The following is a 19,973-nucleotide window of genomic DNA, read 5'->3' as shown; positions in this document are numbered from 1 at the left end:
GTGCGCCAACATTTGAGTGATTCAAGTCTTTGCTCTATTTGCAGTAGTGGTGAGGAAACACTTTTACATGTTTTGCGAGATTGTCCGGCTATGGCAGGTGTTTGGCAACACTTAGTTCCTCCGAGCAAGCGTTCTTCTTTCTTCGCAGCATCTTTGTGGGAATGGTTGTTTGTTAATCTGAATGACACTATGGGGAAGGATCGTTATTCTTGGGCCACTTTGTTTGCGGGAGCAGTTTGGTGGGGATGGAAGTGGAGGTGTGGAGATGTTTTTGGTGGTTTAGGTAAGTTTCATGACAGAGTTCGTTACTTAAAGAATTTAGCAGTAGAGTGTTATATGGCGTTTCAGGCTTTGAGTGGTGAGCGGTGTGAAGAAGGGTAGTGAGGAACGCTTAATTGCCTGGTCTCCTCCGCGAGATGGTTGGGTAAAACTGAATACATATGGGGCTTCTCATGGAAACCCAGGGAGGGAGACAACAAGGGGAGTTTTACATGATGGCGATGGCACTTGGCTCACGGGTTTTGCTTTGAATATCAGATTCTGCTCCGCACCTCTTGCCGAACTGTGGGGTGTGTATTACGGGTTGGTGATGGCGTGGGAGAAGGGTTATACACGGGTGGAGCTTGAGGTTGATTCTAAGGTGGTGGTTTGCTTTCTAACATTGGGGATCAACAATACTCATCCCCTCTCCATCCTAGTACGGTTGTGCTATGACTTTATCTCGAAGGACTGGTTAGTCTGTATTTGTCATGTGTATAGGGAAGCTAATTGTCTTGCCGATGGATTAGCCAACTATGCGTTTTCTCTTCCCTTAGGTTTTCATTCTCTAGCTGTTAGTCCTGATTGTGTTCAAGGGCTGATGTTTGACGATGTTGTTGGGTGCACTCGTGCACGAACAGTGAGATTGTAGTTTGTTTTTTCTTTCTTCTTTTAATAAATGGGGAGGCTTTGCTTCCCCCTCTCCTACCAAAAAAAAACAATTGAATTTCATAGAATGATTTGTAAAATATACAAAATTTTAGGACTTAAATGAAATATGTTCAAGATTTTGAAGGTCTCAATAGTGCACCTTTAAATTTGAAGGTTCACTATTCAACCCCTTTAAATTTGAAGGTTTAAGGGATTGTTGGAACTCAAAACCCCTCCAAATTTGAGGTTTTGAGGGGTTGTTGGAGATGTCTGAAATACTACATCCACGGAATAAAGAAATTTGTACGTTTCTCATTTAATATGAAAGTTTTTATTATTATTTTAAGACCTAAGATTCAATATTAAAAATATATATATATATATAATTTAATTATGCTTCTTGGTATCAATACAATAAAACTTCTTGGTTTTTCACCAGGTGCTGACAGCTCAGCTTTTGTAATGAAGCAGAGACTGACACATCAGAAAAAATCTGTAACCAATCAAATTATAACAATTAATACAACTCATCTTTTTTTGACACATCAGAAAAAATCTGTAACCAATCCACTACAAGAAAACATGGAATTGGTTAATGCAATTAGCGTCTAAATTTAGTGACTGAATTGCGATTGTTTAGCTACCGAATGGCTACTAAAATAAATCAGTCACCTAGTAGACGCTAATTGGAGACTGATGCATATTGTCGTAGTGTAGTTGCCAATTTGCGACTAATTTGGAGACCAGTTTGACAGTCGCTAAAAGATTGCGACTAAAGAGCTACTATTTAGCGATTGCTTTAATAAATTTGGGGCTTAACAAAATTTGGGCCGTAAAAAAACACGAAAACCCACTATTTTTCATTTTCTTCCCCGAACAAACCCTAATCTAACATTTCTTTTCTCATTTCTTCTTCTTCTTCTTCTTCGAGACGAAACAGCGAAACCTCAACACCCTAGATCTAAATTCCTCTCACTCGACGAAACCGTAAACCCTTGATGGCTAGAGTAAAGAAAAGAGGCGGAGGAAGAAGAAACCCCTCTAATCGAACCTCTGGAACCTCACAAACGGCGAATCACAGACCCGCCAATCTTCCTCCCCAGTATACCTTCACCCCGGCGAACCATCGAGTTCCAGAGACTGATTCTCAGGGAACTCCTGTCCCAAACCTCCAGCCTCCAGCGAGACCTACACCTTCTTACCGAGACTATCCACCTCCGACAAATCTGTTCCAGCACTCAAGGAGCTTTACCGGAACATCCCCTTCCGGCANAATCTGTAACCAATCAAATTATAACAATTAATACAACTCATCTTTTTTTGACACATCAGAAAAAATCTGTAACCAATCCACTACAAGAAAACATGGAATTGGTTAATGCAATTAGCGTCTAAATTTAGTGACTGAATTGCGATTGTTTAGCTACCGAATGGCTACTAAAATAAATCAGTCACCTAGTAGACGCTAATTGGAGACTGATGCATATTGTCGTAGTGTAGTTGCCAATTTGCGACTAATTTGGAGACCAGTTTGACAGTCGCTAAAAGATTGCGACTAAAGAGCTACTATTTAGCGATTGCTTTAATAAATTTGGGGCTTAACAAAATTTGGGCCGTAAAAAAACACGAAAACCCACTATTTTTCATTTTCTTCCCCGAACAAACCCTAATCTAACATTTCTTTTCTCATTTCTTCTTCTTCTTCTTCTTCGAGACGAAACAGCGAAACCTCAACACCCTAGATCTAAATTCCTCTCACTCGACGAAACCGTAAACCCTTGATGGCTAGAGTAAAGAAAAGAGGCGGAGGAAGAAGAAACCCCTCTAATCGAACCTCTGGAACCTCACAAACGGCGAATCACAGACCCGCCAATCTTCCTCCCCAGTATACCTTCACGCCGGCGAACCATCGAGTTCCAGAGACTGATTCTCAGGGAACTCCTGTCCCAAACCTCCAGCCTCCAGCGAGACCTACACCTTCTTACCGAGACTATCCACCTCCGACAAATCTGTTCCAGCACTCGAGGAGCTTTCCCGGAACATCCCCTTCCGGCGAAGATCCAACCAGGCGTCCTTTTCCTCAACCTCTCGCCTCCGCGATGAATCCACCAGAATTCTCGAGTCAACTTCGAGAGTCTCCTCAACCGTCAGTCACGAATCATCATCGACAATCTCCTCAAGTCTCGAATCTACCACGAGAGTCTCCTCTACCTCGACAGTCTCATCGACCACTCTCTTCTCAACCTGGTCAACCTCGAGCAGCTTCTGCATCGCTTCACAGTTCTCAAGCGCAAAACTCACATGAGGAAGAAGCTGATTCGGAGGATGACGGTGCAAGGGAATCAAATCTCCCAGCTGATGTACTCACTTCTTTACATGACATGATTGTCCAACCAGGCCGTGANATTTTCTTCCCCGAACAAACCCTAATCTAACATTTCTTTTCTCATTTCTTCTTCTTCTTCTTCTTCGAGACGAAACAGCGAAACCTCAACACCCTAGATCTAAATTCCTCTCACTCGACGAAACCGTAAACCCTTGATGGCTGGAGTAAAGAAAAGAGGCGGAGGAAGAAGAAATCCCTCTAATCGAACCTCTGGAACCTCACAAACGGCGAATCACAGACCCACCAATCTTCCTCCCCAGTATACCTTCACGCCGGCGAACCATCGAGTTCCAGAGACTGATTCTCAGGGAACTCCTGTCCCAAACCTCCAGCCTCCAGCGAGACCTACACCTTCTTACCGAGACTATCCACCTCCGACAAATCTGTTCCAGCACTCGAGGAGCTTTCCCGGAACATCCCCTTCCGGCGAAGATCCAACCAGGCGTCCTTTTCCTCAACCTCTCGCCTCCGCGATGAATCCACCAGAATTCTCGAGTCAACTTCGAGAGTCTCCTCAACCGTCAGTCACGAATCATCATCGACAATCTCCTCAAGTCTCGAATCTACCACGAGAGTCTCCTCTACCTCGACAGTCTCATCGACCACTCTCTTCTCAACCTGGTCAACCTCGAGCAGCTTCTGCATCGCTTCACAGTTCTCAAGCGCAAAACTCACATGAGGAAGAAGCTGATTCGGAGGATGACGGTGCAAGGGAATCAAATCTCCCAGCTGATGTACTCGCTTCTTTACATGACATGCTTGTCCAACCAGGCCGTGAGAAGTATACCACTGTCCTCTCTCCCTCATTAGAGCGTGGAACCACTTGGTAAGAATTTGGATTAGAATTTTGTATTTTGGATTAGAATTTGATTGTGTTTGTTTGTTTGGATTAGAATTTGATTGTGTTTGTTTGTTTGTGATTAGAATTTGGATTAGAATTTTGTATTTTGGATTGTTTGTGATTAGAATTATTAGAATTTTGAATTGATTTTGTTTGTTTGTGATTAGAATTTTTAGAATTTTGGATTGTTTGTGTTTGTTTGTGATTAGAATTTTACTTGGATTGATCGATTTGTTTGTGTTTGATTGGAATTTGACTACTGATTTGTTTGTGTTTGAAGGTTTGGTAAAGACAAGTCATCACTTACCCGAAAGATTACAAAAGTGTTTACAAACAAGTTTGATGGTCCATATTACAGTTGGGGTTGTGTTCCGAATGCAAGAAGAGAAGGTTACTTCTTGGAATTCGCGGTAAACTTCTACTCCTTTCAATTTGATTTCTGTATTTATAGTTTTTTTTTTGGTTTTTTTTATCACTAACACTAGTCTTCTTTTGTAGAAAACACACACCTGGGATCCCTCTCTAACCGGTGTGGTTCAAGCAAAGTTCTATAGCATTTGTCAAAACCGTATGAAAGACATGGTTTCCAAGGCAGCAGCTCAGCGAGAGGAAGTGAAACCGAGGTGGATTGAGAGAACTCTTTGGAAAGAAATGTGTGACTATTGGAACACAGAAGAAGCCATGGCAAAGAGTGCAACCACTTCAGCAGCTCGAATGTCTGACCGTAATGGTCTTGGCCCTCACAAGCATGTATCAGGGCCGAAGTCTTACTTACAAATCGAACAAGAGATGGTGAGTTACATCATAACCTTTTCATTGTTTAATTACTTGACATCAAATGGTTCCTAACCTTTTCATTGTCTAACATTCCAGGAAGTAGAATTGGGAAGACCGCCAACTATTCCTGAAGTTTTTCTCAGGACTCATACCAAAAAAGATGGTACTTTTGTGGATAAGAAAGCGCAAGCAGTTCATGAGGCATATAAGAAAAGAAGGGAAGCTAAGTTGGCTGCTCAGGATAAAGATGAGTCTTCAGATGGTACTTCACGTCGATCAGAGCTATCTCATGAGGAGGATGATGAGCTCTTTCTTCAGGTAATTTGCTTCCTTCTAATAAGCTATTAAGTTTTTCATTGTTAAGTAATTATAATAACTTTTTCTCTCTGTTTTGTGTATGGAGTCTACATACATAAATGATAGAGGAACATACTTTGGAGTTGGAAGCCTAGGAATTTACATCAACGGGAAGCGGAAGTACCCTGGAAGCTCTTCTACTTTCACAACCCTGCAACAACAGCTTGAAGACGCTAATCGCAAGATAGAGGAACAAGCAGCTCTACAAGCAGAGCGTGACGCAGAGGCTTCACGGGTTGCAGCTGAGGCTTTGCGGGTTGCATCTGAGCAACAAGCAGAGATCTCACGCTTGGTGAGCTTCCTCAAGACTAACCCAAACTATGTCGCCTTCCTTGAGTCTCAAACCAATGACCTAAACCCTGCTGATTTTCAAAGTTAGGTTCCCTCATGTAATTTGCAACACTCTTGGATATTTGGATGTTTTTTGGAACTTTTGCAACTTTTGTAAAAACATGGTACTTATGTATTTGTTTAATTTCATGTTTGTTATGTTTTAGTACATGTTTTCTTAATCAGTTTTGGTATTACAAAATCAAATAATGCATTTTTACCAGATTTTTTTTAAAAAACATGATAATTAAACAGTCGCAAAACAATCACCAAAACGTAAACAAAACAGTACCCAAACAGTCGCAAATGAGTAACCATATCAGTCGCTAAATCGTTGCAATTCAGTCGCAACTTTAGCGACTGTTTGGCGAGAGAAGAGCGACCCCAATTATCAGTCTCCAATTACTAGCTCCATAGCGACTTTTTAGCGACTGATTTTTTTAGCGACGCACTGTTTAGCGACTACGTTTGTCAGTCGCCAATCAGTCGTGACTAAGTAGTTAGCGACTGTATAGTGACTGTTTTTGCAGTCGGTAAATCCATGTTTTCTTGAGTGATCAAATTATAACAATTAATACAACTCATATTTCTTTTGACAAGAACACATTGATTTCTTCTTCTTTCTATCGTCCAATTTTAGTATTGTATTTTTTTTTAGCCAAAAACGATGGTAGTAGCGGCGAAGGTCTTAGCGGATTCGTCGGGAAGATTAACTCAAGTATTCGTAGCTCTCATATCGGCCTCTCGACAAAGCCGCCTCCTGGACTTCCTGATCCTAGAAAGGAAGAACCGTCGTAGATTCGGTGTAGGAATGGGGAATTAATCGGTTGTGGTGCTTTTAGGAGGGTTTACATGGGAATGAACCTTGATTCCGACGAGCTTCTTGTAAGTGTCGTTTGCGATTTCTTCTTCTTTTCTAATTGGATTTGTAATTTAGATTTTAATTGTTTTGTAATTTGCAGCTCTCATATGATGTTGTTGTCGAATATTGCAAGTTACAATATTGTAGTATTGCAAGTTAAATTCATAGAAGAAACAACAATAACGAGGGTGAGGAGGAAGGAGAAGAAGAACTGTAGAGGTGTATGCGTCAATGTATATATCTCCTCTTTGATTCTGGGTAAGTGAATCTTTAATCATTTTTCTCCAGATTCAGATCGACTTTAATTGATTAGTGTAAAATTTTGAATTTAAAAATTCATGTGCTTTGTGTTCTCAAAGAGGTAATGCTAACGAAGCAGCTTACCTAAATAATTTTTGCTTCTCCAAAATGTATTTGAAGTGAGGATAGATGATGAACCTTTGAGATTTGAGATTTGTTTTTTTAAATGAGTTGCTTGATTTTCAAACTCTTTGTGTAATCTCGAATTCTCCAATCAAAATTCCATTTAGTTGTTCATTTTTCAGATCTCAAGTGGGAATAAGAGATTATTATGGATCACAAATGAAATCTAAATTAATTTTCTTTATTGTTGACTAGCCAACTTCTGGATTTTGTTTTTGTGGAGTTAGTTTTTTGTTGTTGCATATATGCCAGTGTGAGGTCAATGCATTTTTATGAGATTGAATTCCTTTTTTGCTACTCCTTGGGTCTGGATTTGGTTTGGCAGATGTTGAGTTTCTTTATACGGAACATTAATTTCTACTTGTTGCAGCAATATAATCTTATGAACTTATTTTTCATCCACATGCTTTGATTACAACAAGAAGTGTATTTAGGTGAAAGGATCTACATAACTGTCTTTACATATGGGGGAAGATACAAAGACAACCGTATATCCAACAGCAAACAGCACTTGTTTTCTTGAAAAGCCAACAGAGGCTATGGCTGGAAAAAAGAGAAGGAGAATTATGGAGGTAAGGAAACACAAGAAATAAAAGATGAGGATATGTCTGTACCAAAGAAAATGGAGATAGATACTAAGATAAAAAAGATGATCAAAAAGCTGTGACAAAAGATATAGAGTCAGAGGTTAAGACAAGTGGAGACAATGCTGAGAATGAAAAAGTTGTGACGGAAGATAACGAGTAAGAGGTGAACTTGTGATTGTACACGTCGCCTGGTCCGGATAAGTCGCCTGGTCCGGATGATAAGCCGCCTGGTCCGGATGGGTACATGTCGGAGTTCTATAAGTCCACTTGGGAGATTTTGGGAGCAGAGTTTGTCATCGCGGTTCGGTCTTTTTTTGCTAAAGGATTCCTACCTAAGGGTGTTAACTCAACCATATTGGCTCTGATTCCTAAGAAAGTGTCTGCTCAGGTGATGCAAGATTACCGTCCCATTTCTTGTTGCAATGTGCTTTATATAGTTATCTCCAAAATCATTGCAAATAGGCTGAAAAGGGTGTTGCCAAAGTTTGTGTCTAGTAACCAGTCTGCTTTTGTGAAAGATCGGTTATTGATTGAGAATGTGTTGCTGGCAACGGAGATAGTAAATGACTACCATAAGACCTCGATCTCTGGGTGATGTGCCATTAAGATTGACATTTCTAAGGCTTTTGATTCTGTTCAATGGTCCTTCTTGTCCAAGGTTCTTATGGCTATGCAGTTCCCTCCTATGTTTATTCAGTGGATAATGTTATGTGTCACTACTGCCTCTTTTTCTATTCAAGTAAATGGAGAGCTAGCTGGATTCTTTTGTAGTTCTCGGGGTCTACGTCAGGGTTGTTCCTTGTCTCCATATCTGTTTGTTATTTGTATAGACGTGCTCTCCAAACTGTTGGACAAAGCGGCTGCAGATCACTCGTATGGGTACCATCCCCGATGTCGAAATCTTAGACTCACGCATTTAAGCTTTGCTGATGATCTAATGCTACTCTCTGATGGTAAGCTACGGTCGATAGAGGGGATCACCGCGGTTTTTGAACATTTTGCAAAGATATCAGGCTTAACTATAAGTATGGAAAAATCCACTCTTTATCTGGCGGGTGATGTGGCTCAACGGTTGGATACTGTTCAGTTTCCCTTTGAGGTTGGTTCTCTGCCAATCCGTTATTTGGGTCTTCCGTTGGTCACCAAATGTTTAACTATTGCCGACTGTTTGCCGTTACTGGAACAGATTAGAAAGCGTATTGGATCATGGACGGCTCGCTATCTTTCATTTGTTGGTCGGTTTAATTTGATCTCCTCGGTACTGTGGAGTGTGTGCAATTTTTGGATGGCTGCTTATAGTTTGCTGCGTGAATGTCTTGATGAGATTAACTCTCTCTGTTCTGCGTTTCTGTGGTCGGGGACATAGATGAATACAAGGAAAGCGAAGGTTGCTTGGGTGTTTATTTGTAAACCAAAGGCAGAGGGTGGCTTAGGGGTGAGATCTCTTCAAGAGGCTAATCTTGTTTAAATCTCATCTGGAGGTTAGTCTCTCATGGCGACTCCCTTTAGGTAAAATGGGTCCATATGAATCTGTTGAAACAAGAGTTGTTCTGGTCGGTGAAGAGCTCTACTACGTTGGGTTCTTGGGTATGGACAAAGCTTCTTAAGCATCGGGATTTAGCTAAATCTTTTTGTAAGGTGGACGTGGGTAATGGAGAACAAACCTCTTTCTGGTTTGATAACTGGTCGGGGTTAGGCGTACTTGATGAGGTAGTGGGAGGTAATGGTGTTCTTGATCTAGGGATTGCTAAGCAAAGTACGGTAGCCGAAGCATGGACTCATCGTCGTCGGCAACGACGTCACCGAGTATATGTGTTTAATAAGATTGAAGAGGCATTGCATCTGCACTGGTAGAACTGCCAACCGCAGGCAAATCGATTGTTATGGAGAGGTAAGAATGATGTTTTCCGTCCCAGGTTTTCCACTCGGGACACATGGAATCACATTCGCACAACCTCAAGTACGGTGTCATGGCATAGAGGGGTTTGGTTTGGTCATGCTACGCCAAAGTTTGCGTTTTGTGTGTGGTTGGCAGCTCTTGATAGGATCTCGACGGGAGTTCGTATGGTGGCGTGGAATGGGAGTGCTGTGGGGGTGTGTGGTTTTTGTCAGCTTACCATGGAAACGAGGGATCATCTGTTCTTCTCCTGTCCTTTTGTATCCTTGGTGTGGTCGGATCTGGCTAAGGGTCTGCTCAAAACACGGTTTTCAACGGACTGGTCTACAATATTTGCTTATATCTCCAATCCGCAACTTCCATTGGGTGAGGGTTTCCTTATCCGCTACGTCTTTCAAGCAGTTATCTACGCCATTTGGAGGGAGAGGAATGGTCGAAGGCATGGGGAGAAGTCGCAGAGTGCCCCTACTCTTATTGCATGGATTGACCGTCAAGTTCGGGATCAGCTACTCTCTATAGGCCTAATGGGGGATAAGCGATATGAGGAGACTTTCCAGATGTGGCTTCAAACTCGACTCTAGGCTATGATTTGTGTTCTCTCTTAATCAATTGTTATCCTCTAAAAGTGTTGCACTAGTTGTAAAACAATATATTTTCTTTTGAATATAATTTAACATTAAATTCAAAAAAAGACTTGTGATTGTAGGCAAGACTTATCGTTTGGAAGAAGAGATGTTATAGTTTTACAAATACTAAAAATGCAGACTAAAAGACCACATTGTTAAGAACACTTTTATCTTTGTTCAAAAAGCTTCACCATGGAGCAAGAATAATAAAGATGTTTCTTTGATGAAGAGATTGAAACTAGGAACCCATAGGTCAAACTATTTTCTTCATTTTTATTTACTCGTAGTTTTGATGTTACATCATGAACATTTTTATTTACTCGTAAATTTGATTAAGTATAACTTTGATGTGATTACGAATATGCGATAGAGGTGGATATTGAAATATTTTTTTGGTTTGATTTGAGGCGGATTTTGTTTGAGGAAATTTCATTATGAAATTTCAGTATGGTTTTAGCTTTTTGGGAACTAGAGTTTTTTAATATATAAATATTATCTTTTTCGATTAATGTTGACAAATTAGTTTTTTGAAGGTAAAAAATATTGAGAAATGATAATCAATCAACAGAGGCATTGACTTCTTTTTTTGTTATTATTATAAACAACATACAAAAATAATCTTAAAAATAATTAAAATAAAAACAAAATAAAAAACAATCCTGCGGCGTAGCGCTGGTACTATCCTAGTCCGTATAAAATACATTAAAAAATGTATCATGATGAGGTATAGTATATCAAATGATCATATTGATGGTCATCTATCTCTCGTGTTGTAAATGCATATGTTTCTGATGGTTGTTTATTTCCTCAAAAATCTAACATTTTAAAATATGAGCTAAGCAAATAAACTCTCTTTGCTTATATTCTAGACATGAGTTTACAAGCCTACATGAGTGGTTTGAAGAAATGCACAAAATTATATGGACTAACCTAGGGGTGAGCAGAATTACAGAACCGAATTGTTTTTTACGAAGTCAAACCAAAATTGACAAAAACCGAAATGCACAATGTTATATACGAACGTGAAAATGGTAAATTTCAACCCGTACTATTTCAAAAGTGTAAATTCCTACCCAAACAACAGAACCGTGTGTTTTTCAACCTAAACTCTCACTTAATTCAAATTTACTACCTAGACTTCTAATCGTTACCCATATTCCTTTGTTGATTCAAACAGCGTTAGTCAACCGTTAAATGTTTTGATCAAACCAAAATTCATAACCAAACCAAAATTCATAACCGTTACTGCACTAGACGATTCTTTTTAACCAAACCAAAATTCATAAAAATGTTAATCTTTCCACTAAATTTTAATCCTATTCTGCCCTGAATGAATTTTCTTCCTAAAATTCGAAAAACCTAAAACCCTAATAACCGAACCAATTCCGAACCAATTCCGAACCGAATGTCTCCCTAACCGGAAGAAAATGGGTGACGTTTGGCATAAAATATAATGTAAAGAGGAATTTAGAAAACTTGACTAAAAAGGAGGACTTGCTTTTGTAAATTCTAAATACTTGTCTGCACTCTTTCGTTTCTGCAGATTGCAGAATTTGGGGGTAATTGCTCCGATGCTTTCTTCTTCATAACAACTCTTTATCACAGACCTGAAGAAGCTTTCTCCCTCGCCGTTTCTCTTCGTAGTGAATCCAAAAACCAACGGTTATGCGCCAGTTCTGGTTAATTTATTCTGGGATCGAACCGTCGGCTAGAGATCTTGAAACAGATCATTGAACAACACACGAAAACCCGATTGAGCTAAATGGAATCCGAATCTGTCGCAGCGTCGTCTCCAAGTTCTGATGCAACTACGTCTCATTTTGTACGCCTTTTATTGGATGATTCTGGTTTTTGAATAATGAGATAAGAATTTGAGGGTTTAGTTCAATTTCCCCGATGCTGAAGTTGTTGTTTCCTTATTTGAATCATACTACCAAATACAAATGTTGCTTTGCTTCTCTTTGGTTAGTGGCTAATTTGGGTGTGATCGTACAGTCATGTTGCTTTTTTTGTTTTTTTTTGTTGTGATTGTGCAGCCTAGTGTATCTGTACTATTAGATGCTCTTGAGCAGTCTGCAACTACACCCAGGATTGCAAATGGTCTTTCACAGAGGCTGTTACGTTCGTTACAGCTTTCAAATGAAAACAGACTTTCTTTTAAGGCATTGAATGGAGCTTGTCGTGTGCTCAGATTGGCTTGTAATCAAGCTAGGGAAAGTAGGAAGCCGGTCTCTTTAGTAGAAAGTAGTGACAGTGGAGTTGTAGTTGATTCACCTGTTAAGAAGTCTGATTCAACAAGTCATACGGAGGATTGTTGGTTTGAGTGCGTGGAATCATGTGTGGGGATTTTCACAGAGTTTTTCTCGTCGGCAGATGATGCAAAAGTTTATGTTTTGCGTAGCTCTGTTTGTGTTGATTGTCTTTTTGAGCTATTTTGGGAAAAAGCCGTAAGAAACAATGTGATGAAACTTATTATTGATCTCATGAAGGTATCTCTTTTTCGAATAAGTACTTATAAGTAGTCTTTACTATACTTCTGTTGATCTTTTAGCTTGTTGAGGAGAATGAAATGGATTTTTTTTTATCCACATTTTCAGATCAGGCCTTCGTGTGACGAAGACAAAAGCGCAAAATCGCAAGTGTGTTCCAAATATCTAGAAACTTTCACTCAAGTGAAGGAAAGAGAAAATGATTTTGTTGACTTATCTGTTGATCTATTGGCGGGTATGAGGGATTTGATCAAGATTAATTCGAGGGTAGGACTCTATGTTTGTTATATAATGCTTGTAATGTCTGTTTGGCGTCAGCTACTCCTACTGTAGATCCTTCTCTTTATTTTGTGCTTCCTCTAAATTTTCTCCTCTACTGTTTTGCCAATCCAGTATTACCAAGCCCTGTTCCGTGAGGGGGAGTGTTTCTTACACATTGTCTCTCTATTAAATGGTAATCTTGATGAAGCAAATGGAGAGAAGTTGGTTTTAAATGTCCTTCAAACTCTAACTTCCCTGCTTGCGAATAATGATACGTCAAAGGTGATTCTTCTTTTCCTTTGCTCTTCGCTACAGTAATGATCACTTAATATTGGCTTGTTCACTTATCACCTCTGGATGAGAAAAAAACATGGGATTCGTGGAAGAAGTAACTTTTTGTAGCATATTTAGCGACATAAAATTTGTTTCTTTAAAGTTTCTGCTCACTGTGTTACCAAAATAAGAATATCGCTTCTCTCCCCATGATTCATATAGATAAGGCTGATGACATGTCAATATTATTGTGAAAGAAATCTTGGAAGTGTCATCTCAGATAGTAAATTAGCAGAACGAAAGACACATGAACTTTTATTGTTTTGGAAGACTTTCTGAGCTAAGTTTGAATCTAAAGGTCTCTTGCACTGGTATAATTAGTTTTTGCAACTGCTTCCTTGTGCCCTTCAGTTTGCATTTAAAGCCCTTGCGGGCAAGGGTTATCAGACACTGCAAAGCTTATTGTTGGATTTCTTTCAATGGAAACCTACCCAAAGGCTCTTAGACGCATTACTTGATATGCTTGTTGATGGAAAATTTGACGATAAAGGCAGTGCTCTTATAAAGGTGATGTAGTTTCCTTTATTTATCAGTTAATGATTTATCCTTTAATTTTCTTGTAATAACTAGTTCACTGGGGCTAACTCTATTTTCCTGTGTTCATGTTTAATTTGTTCTTCCTATCCAGAATGAAGATGTTATCATACTTTACTTAAATGTACTTCAGAAGGTTGGTTCAATTCTCGTTACTTAGATTTGCCTTTTCCATATTTTGGTTTTGGGATATATCCTTACTGTGGAGGTGTATGATATGGCAGAGCAGCGAGTCTTTGCAGTGTTATGGGCTAAATTTGTTTCAGCAACTCCTTAGGGATTCCATATCGAATCGTGCTTCATGTGTTCGGGCGGGAATGCTTCACCTGCTTCTTGATTGGTTTTCTCTGGAAAATGATGATAGTGTAATCTTGAAAATAACACAGCTAACTCAGACAAATGGTGGCCACAGTATTTCTGGGAAGGATATACGTAAGATATTTGCACTTCTTCGGAGTGAAAGAGTGGGGAATCAACAGAGATACCGCTCACTTTTATTGGCTTGTTTGTTGTCAATGCTGAATGAGAAAGGACCAACAGGCTTTTTTGACATGAACGGGGTTGATTCTGTAAGTCTTTGTCCCACTTGAGAAAGTTTTCATACTTAAAATATATGTGCTATCGTACTGCTACAACTAGTTGAGATAAAGTATAAGCTCATCAGTTATTTAAAGCTGCTTTTGCATACTGATTAATTTACACTGCCGTAACTGTATCAAACATGCCTCAAATTTAAATGGTAAATGTTTAGACATAGTGGCGGCTTTGTAGAGGTGGAAAGTATTTGCATTTTTGATTCCAAGAAATGGTGGTACTCTATTGGAGATATTGATGCTAATGTGTTACACTTTTCTTGGTGAGTAGAGAAATTCTGACAATTTTTTTATACTTAATTCTTACCTTTTTTGTAAATTATTTTTACATTCGCAGGGGATTGTAATCAGAACACCCGTTCAGTGGCCTGCAAATAAGGGGTTTTCCTTTTGCTGTTGGCTTAGGGTAGAAAGCTTTCCTGGAGATGGCAAAATGGGTATCTTCAGTTTTATGTCAAAAAATGGAAAGGGTTGCTTTGCTGCTATTGGGAAGGATGGGCTATCGTATGTTGTAAGACACTTTTTTGAGGGTTTATTTTATTTTTTTTTTTTCATTCTTTAAATTTACTTACACCTCTCCTAACACAATTTTCTCTGTTTTTTTTTTTTTTCAGTCTCTGAATCTGAAACGGCTATGTGTAAATGTGCATACCAACTTGGTCTGTAAAAAATGGCATTTTATTTGTGTATCTCATAGTATTGGAAGAGCATTTTGGGGTGGAAGCCTCTTGAGGTGTTATGTTGATGGGGATCTTGTGTCATCTGAAAGATGCAGGTGATTCCACATAGGTTTTTTCTAGTACTTTTTAAGGGCTTGTTGTAATATCCATAAAATTATTGACAAGTCAGATTGTGTAATGCTTGGTTGCTTTATTTTTTCTATTTACAATAGTTGATTCCGTTATCTTATGTTTCAGCTATCCCAAAGTTACTGATGTACTTACCAGCTGCTTAATTGGTACAAGAATCACCTTGCCACAAATCCAAGATAACGATGGCCTGGAATCGATCCGAGATGTTTTCCCGTTTTTTGGCCAAATTGGACCTGTTTACTTGTTTAATGATTCCTTGTCTTCCGAGCAAGTTCAGGCCATTTATTCGCTAGGACCAAGCTATATGTATGCATTCTTGGAGAATGAGATGACTGGTCCCTTTTCTGATAATCCATTTCCGAGTGGTATTCTTGATGGAAAAGATGGGCTTGCATCTAAGGTTTCCTTTGGACTGAATGCACAGGTCATCCACCCTTTTAAGCAATTATTTGCTATCATTTATGCCAATCTTTAATAACAACTTTCTTTTAACCAAACAAAANAAGAGCATTTTGGGGTGGAAGCCTCTTGAGGTGTTATGTTGATGGGGATCTTGTGTCATCTGAAAGATGCAGGTGATTCCACATAGGTTTTTTCTAGTACTTTTTAAGGGCTTGTTGTAATATCCATAAAATTATTGACAAGTCAGATTGTGTAATGCTTGGTTGCTTTATTTTTTCTATTTACAATAGTTGATTCCGTTATCTTATGTTTCAGCTATCCCAAAGTTACTGATGTACTTACCAGCTGCTTAATTGGTACAAGAATCACCTTGCCACAAATCCAAGATAACGATGGCCTGGAATCGATCCGAGATGTTTTCCCGTTTTTTGGCCAAATTGGACCTGTTTACTTGTTTAATGATTCCTTGTCTTCCGAGCAAGTTCAGGCCATTTATTCGCTAGGACCAAGCTATATGTATGCATTCTTGGAGAATGAGATGACTGGTCCCTTTTCTGATAATCCATTTCCGAGTGGTATTCTTGATGGAAAAGATGGGCTTGCATCTAAGGTTTCCTTTGGACTGAATGCACAGGTCATCCACCCTTTTAAGCAATTATTTGCTATCATTTATGCCAATCTTTAATAACAACTTTCTTTTAACCAAACAAAATTTCCTCCTTTTAGGCGAGCGATGGTAGGAGATTGTTTAATGTGTCTCGGGTGTCAGATCATTTACAAGAAAGGCTCGCATTTGAGGCCGATATTATGGTTGGTACTCAGCTATGCTCGCGGCGCTTGCTCCAGCAGATTATTTACTGTGTCGGAGGGATATCTGTTTTCTTTCCTTTGATTACACAATCTGATAGATGTGAAAGTGAAGCATTTAAAGAGGAAAATTCAGCTATGCCGACAAAAGAGCGTATGATAGCTGAAGTTATTGAACTTATTGCGTCTGTCTTGGATGAAAATCCAGCAAATCAGCAACAGATGCATCTTCTCTCTGGATTCCCCATACTAGGATTTTTGTTACAGTCTATTCAACCGAAGCAGCTCAATCTAGAGACGCTTTCATCCTTGACACACCTATTCAACGTTATTTCAAGTTCTGGTATGTGCTATGATTGCCTCGTACTAATGCTTCAATTCATGTACTATATATTGCAGTCGTTTTTTTACATGAAGTGGAAACGTTTTTCTAATTTTGGTTTGTTTTAGATTTTTTTTTTTCCTCCAATGGTTGGAATCATATACTGTTTTCTGTAGCTAGTATATTTAGTCGGATTCTTGCCTTGTTTCGTCTGTTAATTCAGTATTTAAAGTTGTTTGTAGATCATGGGGCTGGTTCTTTAAGTTTCTTTTTATTTTATTTTTGTCTATCCAGGGTTTGCTGAGCAGCTTGTGGAGGATGCGATATCTAGCATTTTCCTGAATCCTCACATTTGGCTCCATGCGGCCTATAATGTGCAGCGTGAACTTTACATGTTTCTCATCCAACAGCTAGATAATGATCCACGACTTCTGGGAAGCCTTTGTCGACTCCCAAGAGTTATTGACATAGTATGGAACTTTTACTGGGAATCTGAAAAATACCTTAAAGGAAGCAAAACTCTTATGCATCCAGCTCGGACTATTACAGAAAGACCAAGTAAAGATGAAATTCATAAAATTCGTCTCCTTTTGCTGAGCCTAGGTGAAATGAGTCTGAGGCATGTCATCCACTGTAAAAATACAGTTTCTTTCGCCTCTATATTTTTACCCTTTATGTAGCTAGCTTCAAATACATAATAGGATATTTTTTGAAACTTGTACTTAAGTCCATGCATTCAGTTTTATTCAAAAATGTCCTCTGTTTTCCAGGCAGAATATCTCATCAGGGGACGTGAAAGCTTTGACAGCATTTTTTGAGACATGCCAAGATGTAGCATGTATCGAAGATGTTCTGCATATGATTATCCGTGCCATTTCACAAACATCAATCCTTGTTTCTTTTCTTGAACAAGTCAATCTTATCGGTGGATGTCACATTTTTGTCAATCTTCTTCAGAGGTAACTTTTTGTTATGTTACCCAGCTTTTTCCCTCTATATTATGAGACAAACACAATTTCAGTCACATACTTTAACATTTTGTGTTTGACAGGGATTACGAGCCTATAAGGTTACTCGGCTTGCAGTTCCTTGGAAGGCTTCTTTATGATATTCCTTCCGAGAAAAAAGGACCTAAGTTTTTCAATCTTGCTGTTGGAAGAACTAAGTCTCTATCACAAGGCCATAAGAAAATTGGTTCTAGAACGCAACCAATTTTTTTGGCCATGTCTGATAGGTTGTTTCAATATCCTCAGACAGATAACTTGCGTGCGACCTTGTTTGATGTGCTTCTTGGGGGGGCCAGCCCAAAGCAGGTATCAGCTAAAGAATGCAAATAATTTGTTCTCAACTTTCCAGAAAATTTAGTTGGAAGATCATTTTTAGTTTCTTTTTCTTCTTGTAGGTTTTGCAGAAACACAACCAGGTTGATAAGCTGAAAGGCAAACCAAGCAGCTCTCACTTTTTTCTTCCACAAGTTTTTGTTTTTATTTTCGAATTCCTGTCCGGCTGCAAGGATGGATTAGCAAGAATGAAAATAATCAGTGACATACTCGATCTTCTAGATTCAAATCCTATGAATGTTGAAGCTTTGATGGTATAGACACATATGGCTGTAATTTTTAGTTATGCAAGTGATAAAATGGCAATTTAAAATACAAAATCTTATGTGTAGGAATTTGGATGGAGTGCATGGTTATTAGCGTCTGTGAAACTTGATGTGATAAAAGACTACAGATCTGAGTTGATTAATCATGATGACTTGGCATTAAATGAGCAACATTTTGTCAGAGGTCTCTTTTGTGTTGTTCTCTGCCACTATATTTTATCTGTGAAGGGAGGTTGGCAGCAGCTAGAGGAAACTGTGAATTTCATACTCTTGCAGAGTGAGCATGTAAGTTAATCAAACCCTTTTTTTCCTTAAATCTTAGAACAAATTTGTTGTTATTCTGTGCTTATTCTATTTCATCACAGAATGATGCCCCATACCGGTCTTTTCTCCGCGATCTCTATGAGGACTTGATTCAGCGTTTGGTGGAACTCTCATCTGAAGATAATATCTTCCTTTCGCACCCATGTCGCGACAATGTACTGTATCTCTTGCGGCTCGTTGATGAGATGCTTGTCCGTGAATTTGGCAGTAGGCTCCTGGTATGACCTACCTATTCTTGGTTTTTCATTTTTGTCATGCAGTTGATTGTTGAACTAAATTGTACTAAATCCATGTTGACACGCTGCAAAATCTTGTAAAACTCGCTTCTTGTCCTACATGTTGCTTGAGATTTATGGAGTTTTTGGTTGCGTTTTTTACGTTTCCAAGGATTGTTAACTAGCTTGATATTTAGATCTTTTGGTGTCTTTTCCATTCATTCATTATATGTACTTGCTATGAACAAGTTAGTCAGGGTGGTGAAGCTATTAGTTAAATTATTTAGTGAGACATCTTGGATTAACAAAAGTTACTTGACGCTCTCTAAACTCAAATAACTTCATTGTATTTAAGGTCAATGCTAATAAGTGGTTTGATCCAGTTTCCTGTTGTTAAGAAAATCATATATGTGCTTTCCTTTACATAATGTTAAATGTTTTCTTCCAGTTTCCAGCAGTTAGCACTGAATTTTCAGAGGATTTATTACAACTTGGAAATCGTGAAGACCACAGTTTGGGGCTAGACGAAAATTTTCAACGATTTTTGACGGAAGAAACCTCTAGGTATGTTCTTTATGGATTTCATTTAACTGCATCATTAGTTTCGTGCCATTTACACTTTTGTTACAAAGTTCTCATAAGAAAGTATTGTATAAGGAGTTGATTAGCTGTATTTAAGTATAAATTGTTAGAAGACATGTAATCATCTCCAGTGTGGATAGCATAGTATACATTATGAGTACATTGTATGGGTAGCATAACTTTCAGTCCATGATATTTTTGTAGAGAAACATAACTGGCCTTCCAATAAAAAATATGACACGTGAGTTTGGGTAAATGTGGCTAGTGTTTTCTATGTGATATAAAGCATATTACTTGGTTTCTTTCTTCGATTCTCTTAGTATATTTCACTTGTTCTAAAATATATATGAGAAGCTGCTTTAACAGATAATACACCATCTATATTACTTTTCTTTTACGATATAGTACAACATTCCAGTATATTGATTAGAAAAAGAAAAAGCTTTTCAGTGACTGATTAGTAATATTTGCTGTTTCATTGTCTTGCTTGCTAGTTTTGGTTATGATGTAATTTATCATTCATTTTCCAGAAACACAGAAAGTCAGCAGTCTTGCACCACAGTAACTGAACTTATGACCAATAAAAGATGGTGGAATTTGTATGACAATTTGTGGAGAATAATATGTGATATTAATGGAAGGGGTCCGGTAAAGATATCTCCCAAATCTTCGGCTACTGGTCCCTCTATTGGCCAAAG

General features: G+C 38.7%; 2 protein-coding genes across 2 annotated transcripts in view; both read left to right on the top strand.

The window, feature by feature from the left end:
- LOC104753502 lies at positions 5,311 to 9,950 on the top strand. The gene is made up of 6 exons (XM_010475747.1): positions 5,311 to 5,526; positions 7,675 to 8,031; positions 8,131 to 8,571; positions 8,659 to 8,730; positions 9,036 to 9,322; positions 9,389 to 9,950. The coding sequence occupies exons 1-6, from the start codon at positions 5,311 to 5,313 to the stop codon at positions 9,948 to 9,950; spliced, it is 1,935 nt and encodes a 644-aa protein (XP_010474049.1).
- Positions 11,530 to 19,973, top strand: part of LOC104753501 (BEACH domain-containing protein B-like) — an 11,128-nt gene continuing 2,684 nt past the window's right edge. Inside the window, exons 1-19 of the mRNA XM_010475746.2 lie at positions 11,530 to 11,817; positions 12,032 to 12,484; positions 12,593 to 12,751; positions 12,878 to 13,027; positions 13,430 to 13,585; positions 13,707 to 13,748; positions 13,837 to 14,181; positions 14,543 to 14,716; positions 14,820 to 14,980; positions 15,123 to 15,441; positions 16,146 to 16,569; positions 16,843 to 17,167; positions 17,319 to 17,507; positions 17,600 to 17,861; positions 17,951 to 18,142; positions 18,221 to 18,439; positions 18,520 to 18,696; positions 19,142 to 19,257; positions 19,806 to 19,966. Of these exons, the coding sequence (XP_010474048.1) occupies positions 11,758 to 11,817; positions 12,032 to 12,484; positions 12,593 to 12,751; positions 12,878 to 13,027; positions 13,430 to 13,585; positions 13,707 to 13,748; positions 13,837 to 14,181; positions 14,543 to 14,716; positions 14,820 to 14,980; positions 15,123 to 15,441; positions 16,146 to 16,569; positions 16,843 to 17,167; positions 17,319 to 17,507; positions 17,600 to 17,861; positions 17,951 to 18,142; positions 18,221 to 18,439; positions 18,520 to 18,696; positions 19,142 to 19,257; positions 19,806 to 19,966 (4,084 nt within the window). The 5' untranslated portion in view covers positions 11,530 to 11,757. The remainder of the gene's footprint in view (positions 11,818 to 12,031; positions 12,485 to 12,592; positions 12,752 to 12,877; positions 13,028 to 13,429; positions 13,586 to 13,706; positions 13,749 to 13,836; positions 14,182 to 14,542; positions 14,717 to 14,819; positions 14,981 to 15,122; positions 15,442 to 16,145; positions 16,570 to 16,842; positions 17,168 to 17,318; positions 17,508 to 17,599; positions 17,862 to 17,950; positions 18,143 to 18,220; positions 18,440 to 18,519; positions 18,697 to 19,141; positions 19,258 to 19,805; positions 19,967 to 19,973) is intronic.

Source organism: Camelina sativa, chromosome 16, assembly GCF_000633955.1.
Source record: "Camelina sativa cultivar DH55 chromosome 16, Cs, whole genome shotgun sequence".
Lineage (NCBI taxonomy): Eukaryota > Viridiplantae > Streptophyta > Magnoliopsida > Brassicales > Brassicaceae > Camelina > Camelina sativa.
Note: the sequence above shows the minus strand (reverse complement) of the source record. Positions and strands in the feature narration are given on the sequence as shown.

Bases quoted from the DNA above. Each gene is read 5' to 3' on its own strand.
- LOC104753502 (XM_010475747.1), top strand. From the start codon at position 5,311: ATGGAGTCTACATACATAAATGATAGAGGAACATACTTTGGAGTTGGA. The intron at 8,032-8,130 runs GTAAATGACTAC...TTCTTGTCCAAG, and splicing joins TGTTGCTGGCAACGGAGATA to GTTCTTATGGCTATGCAGTT. The intron at 8,572-8,658 runs GTTGGTTCTCTG...TTACTGGAACAG, and splicing joins CTGTTCAGTTTCCCTTTGAG to ATTAGAAAGCGTATTGGATC.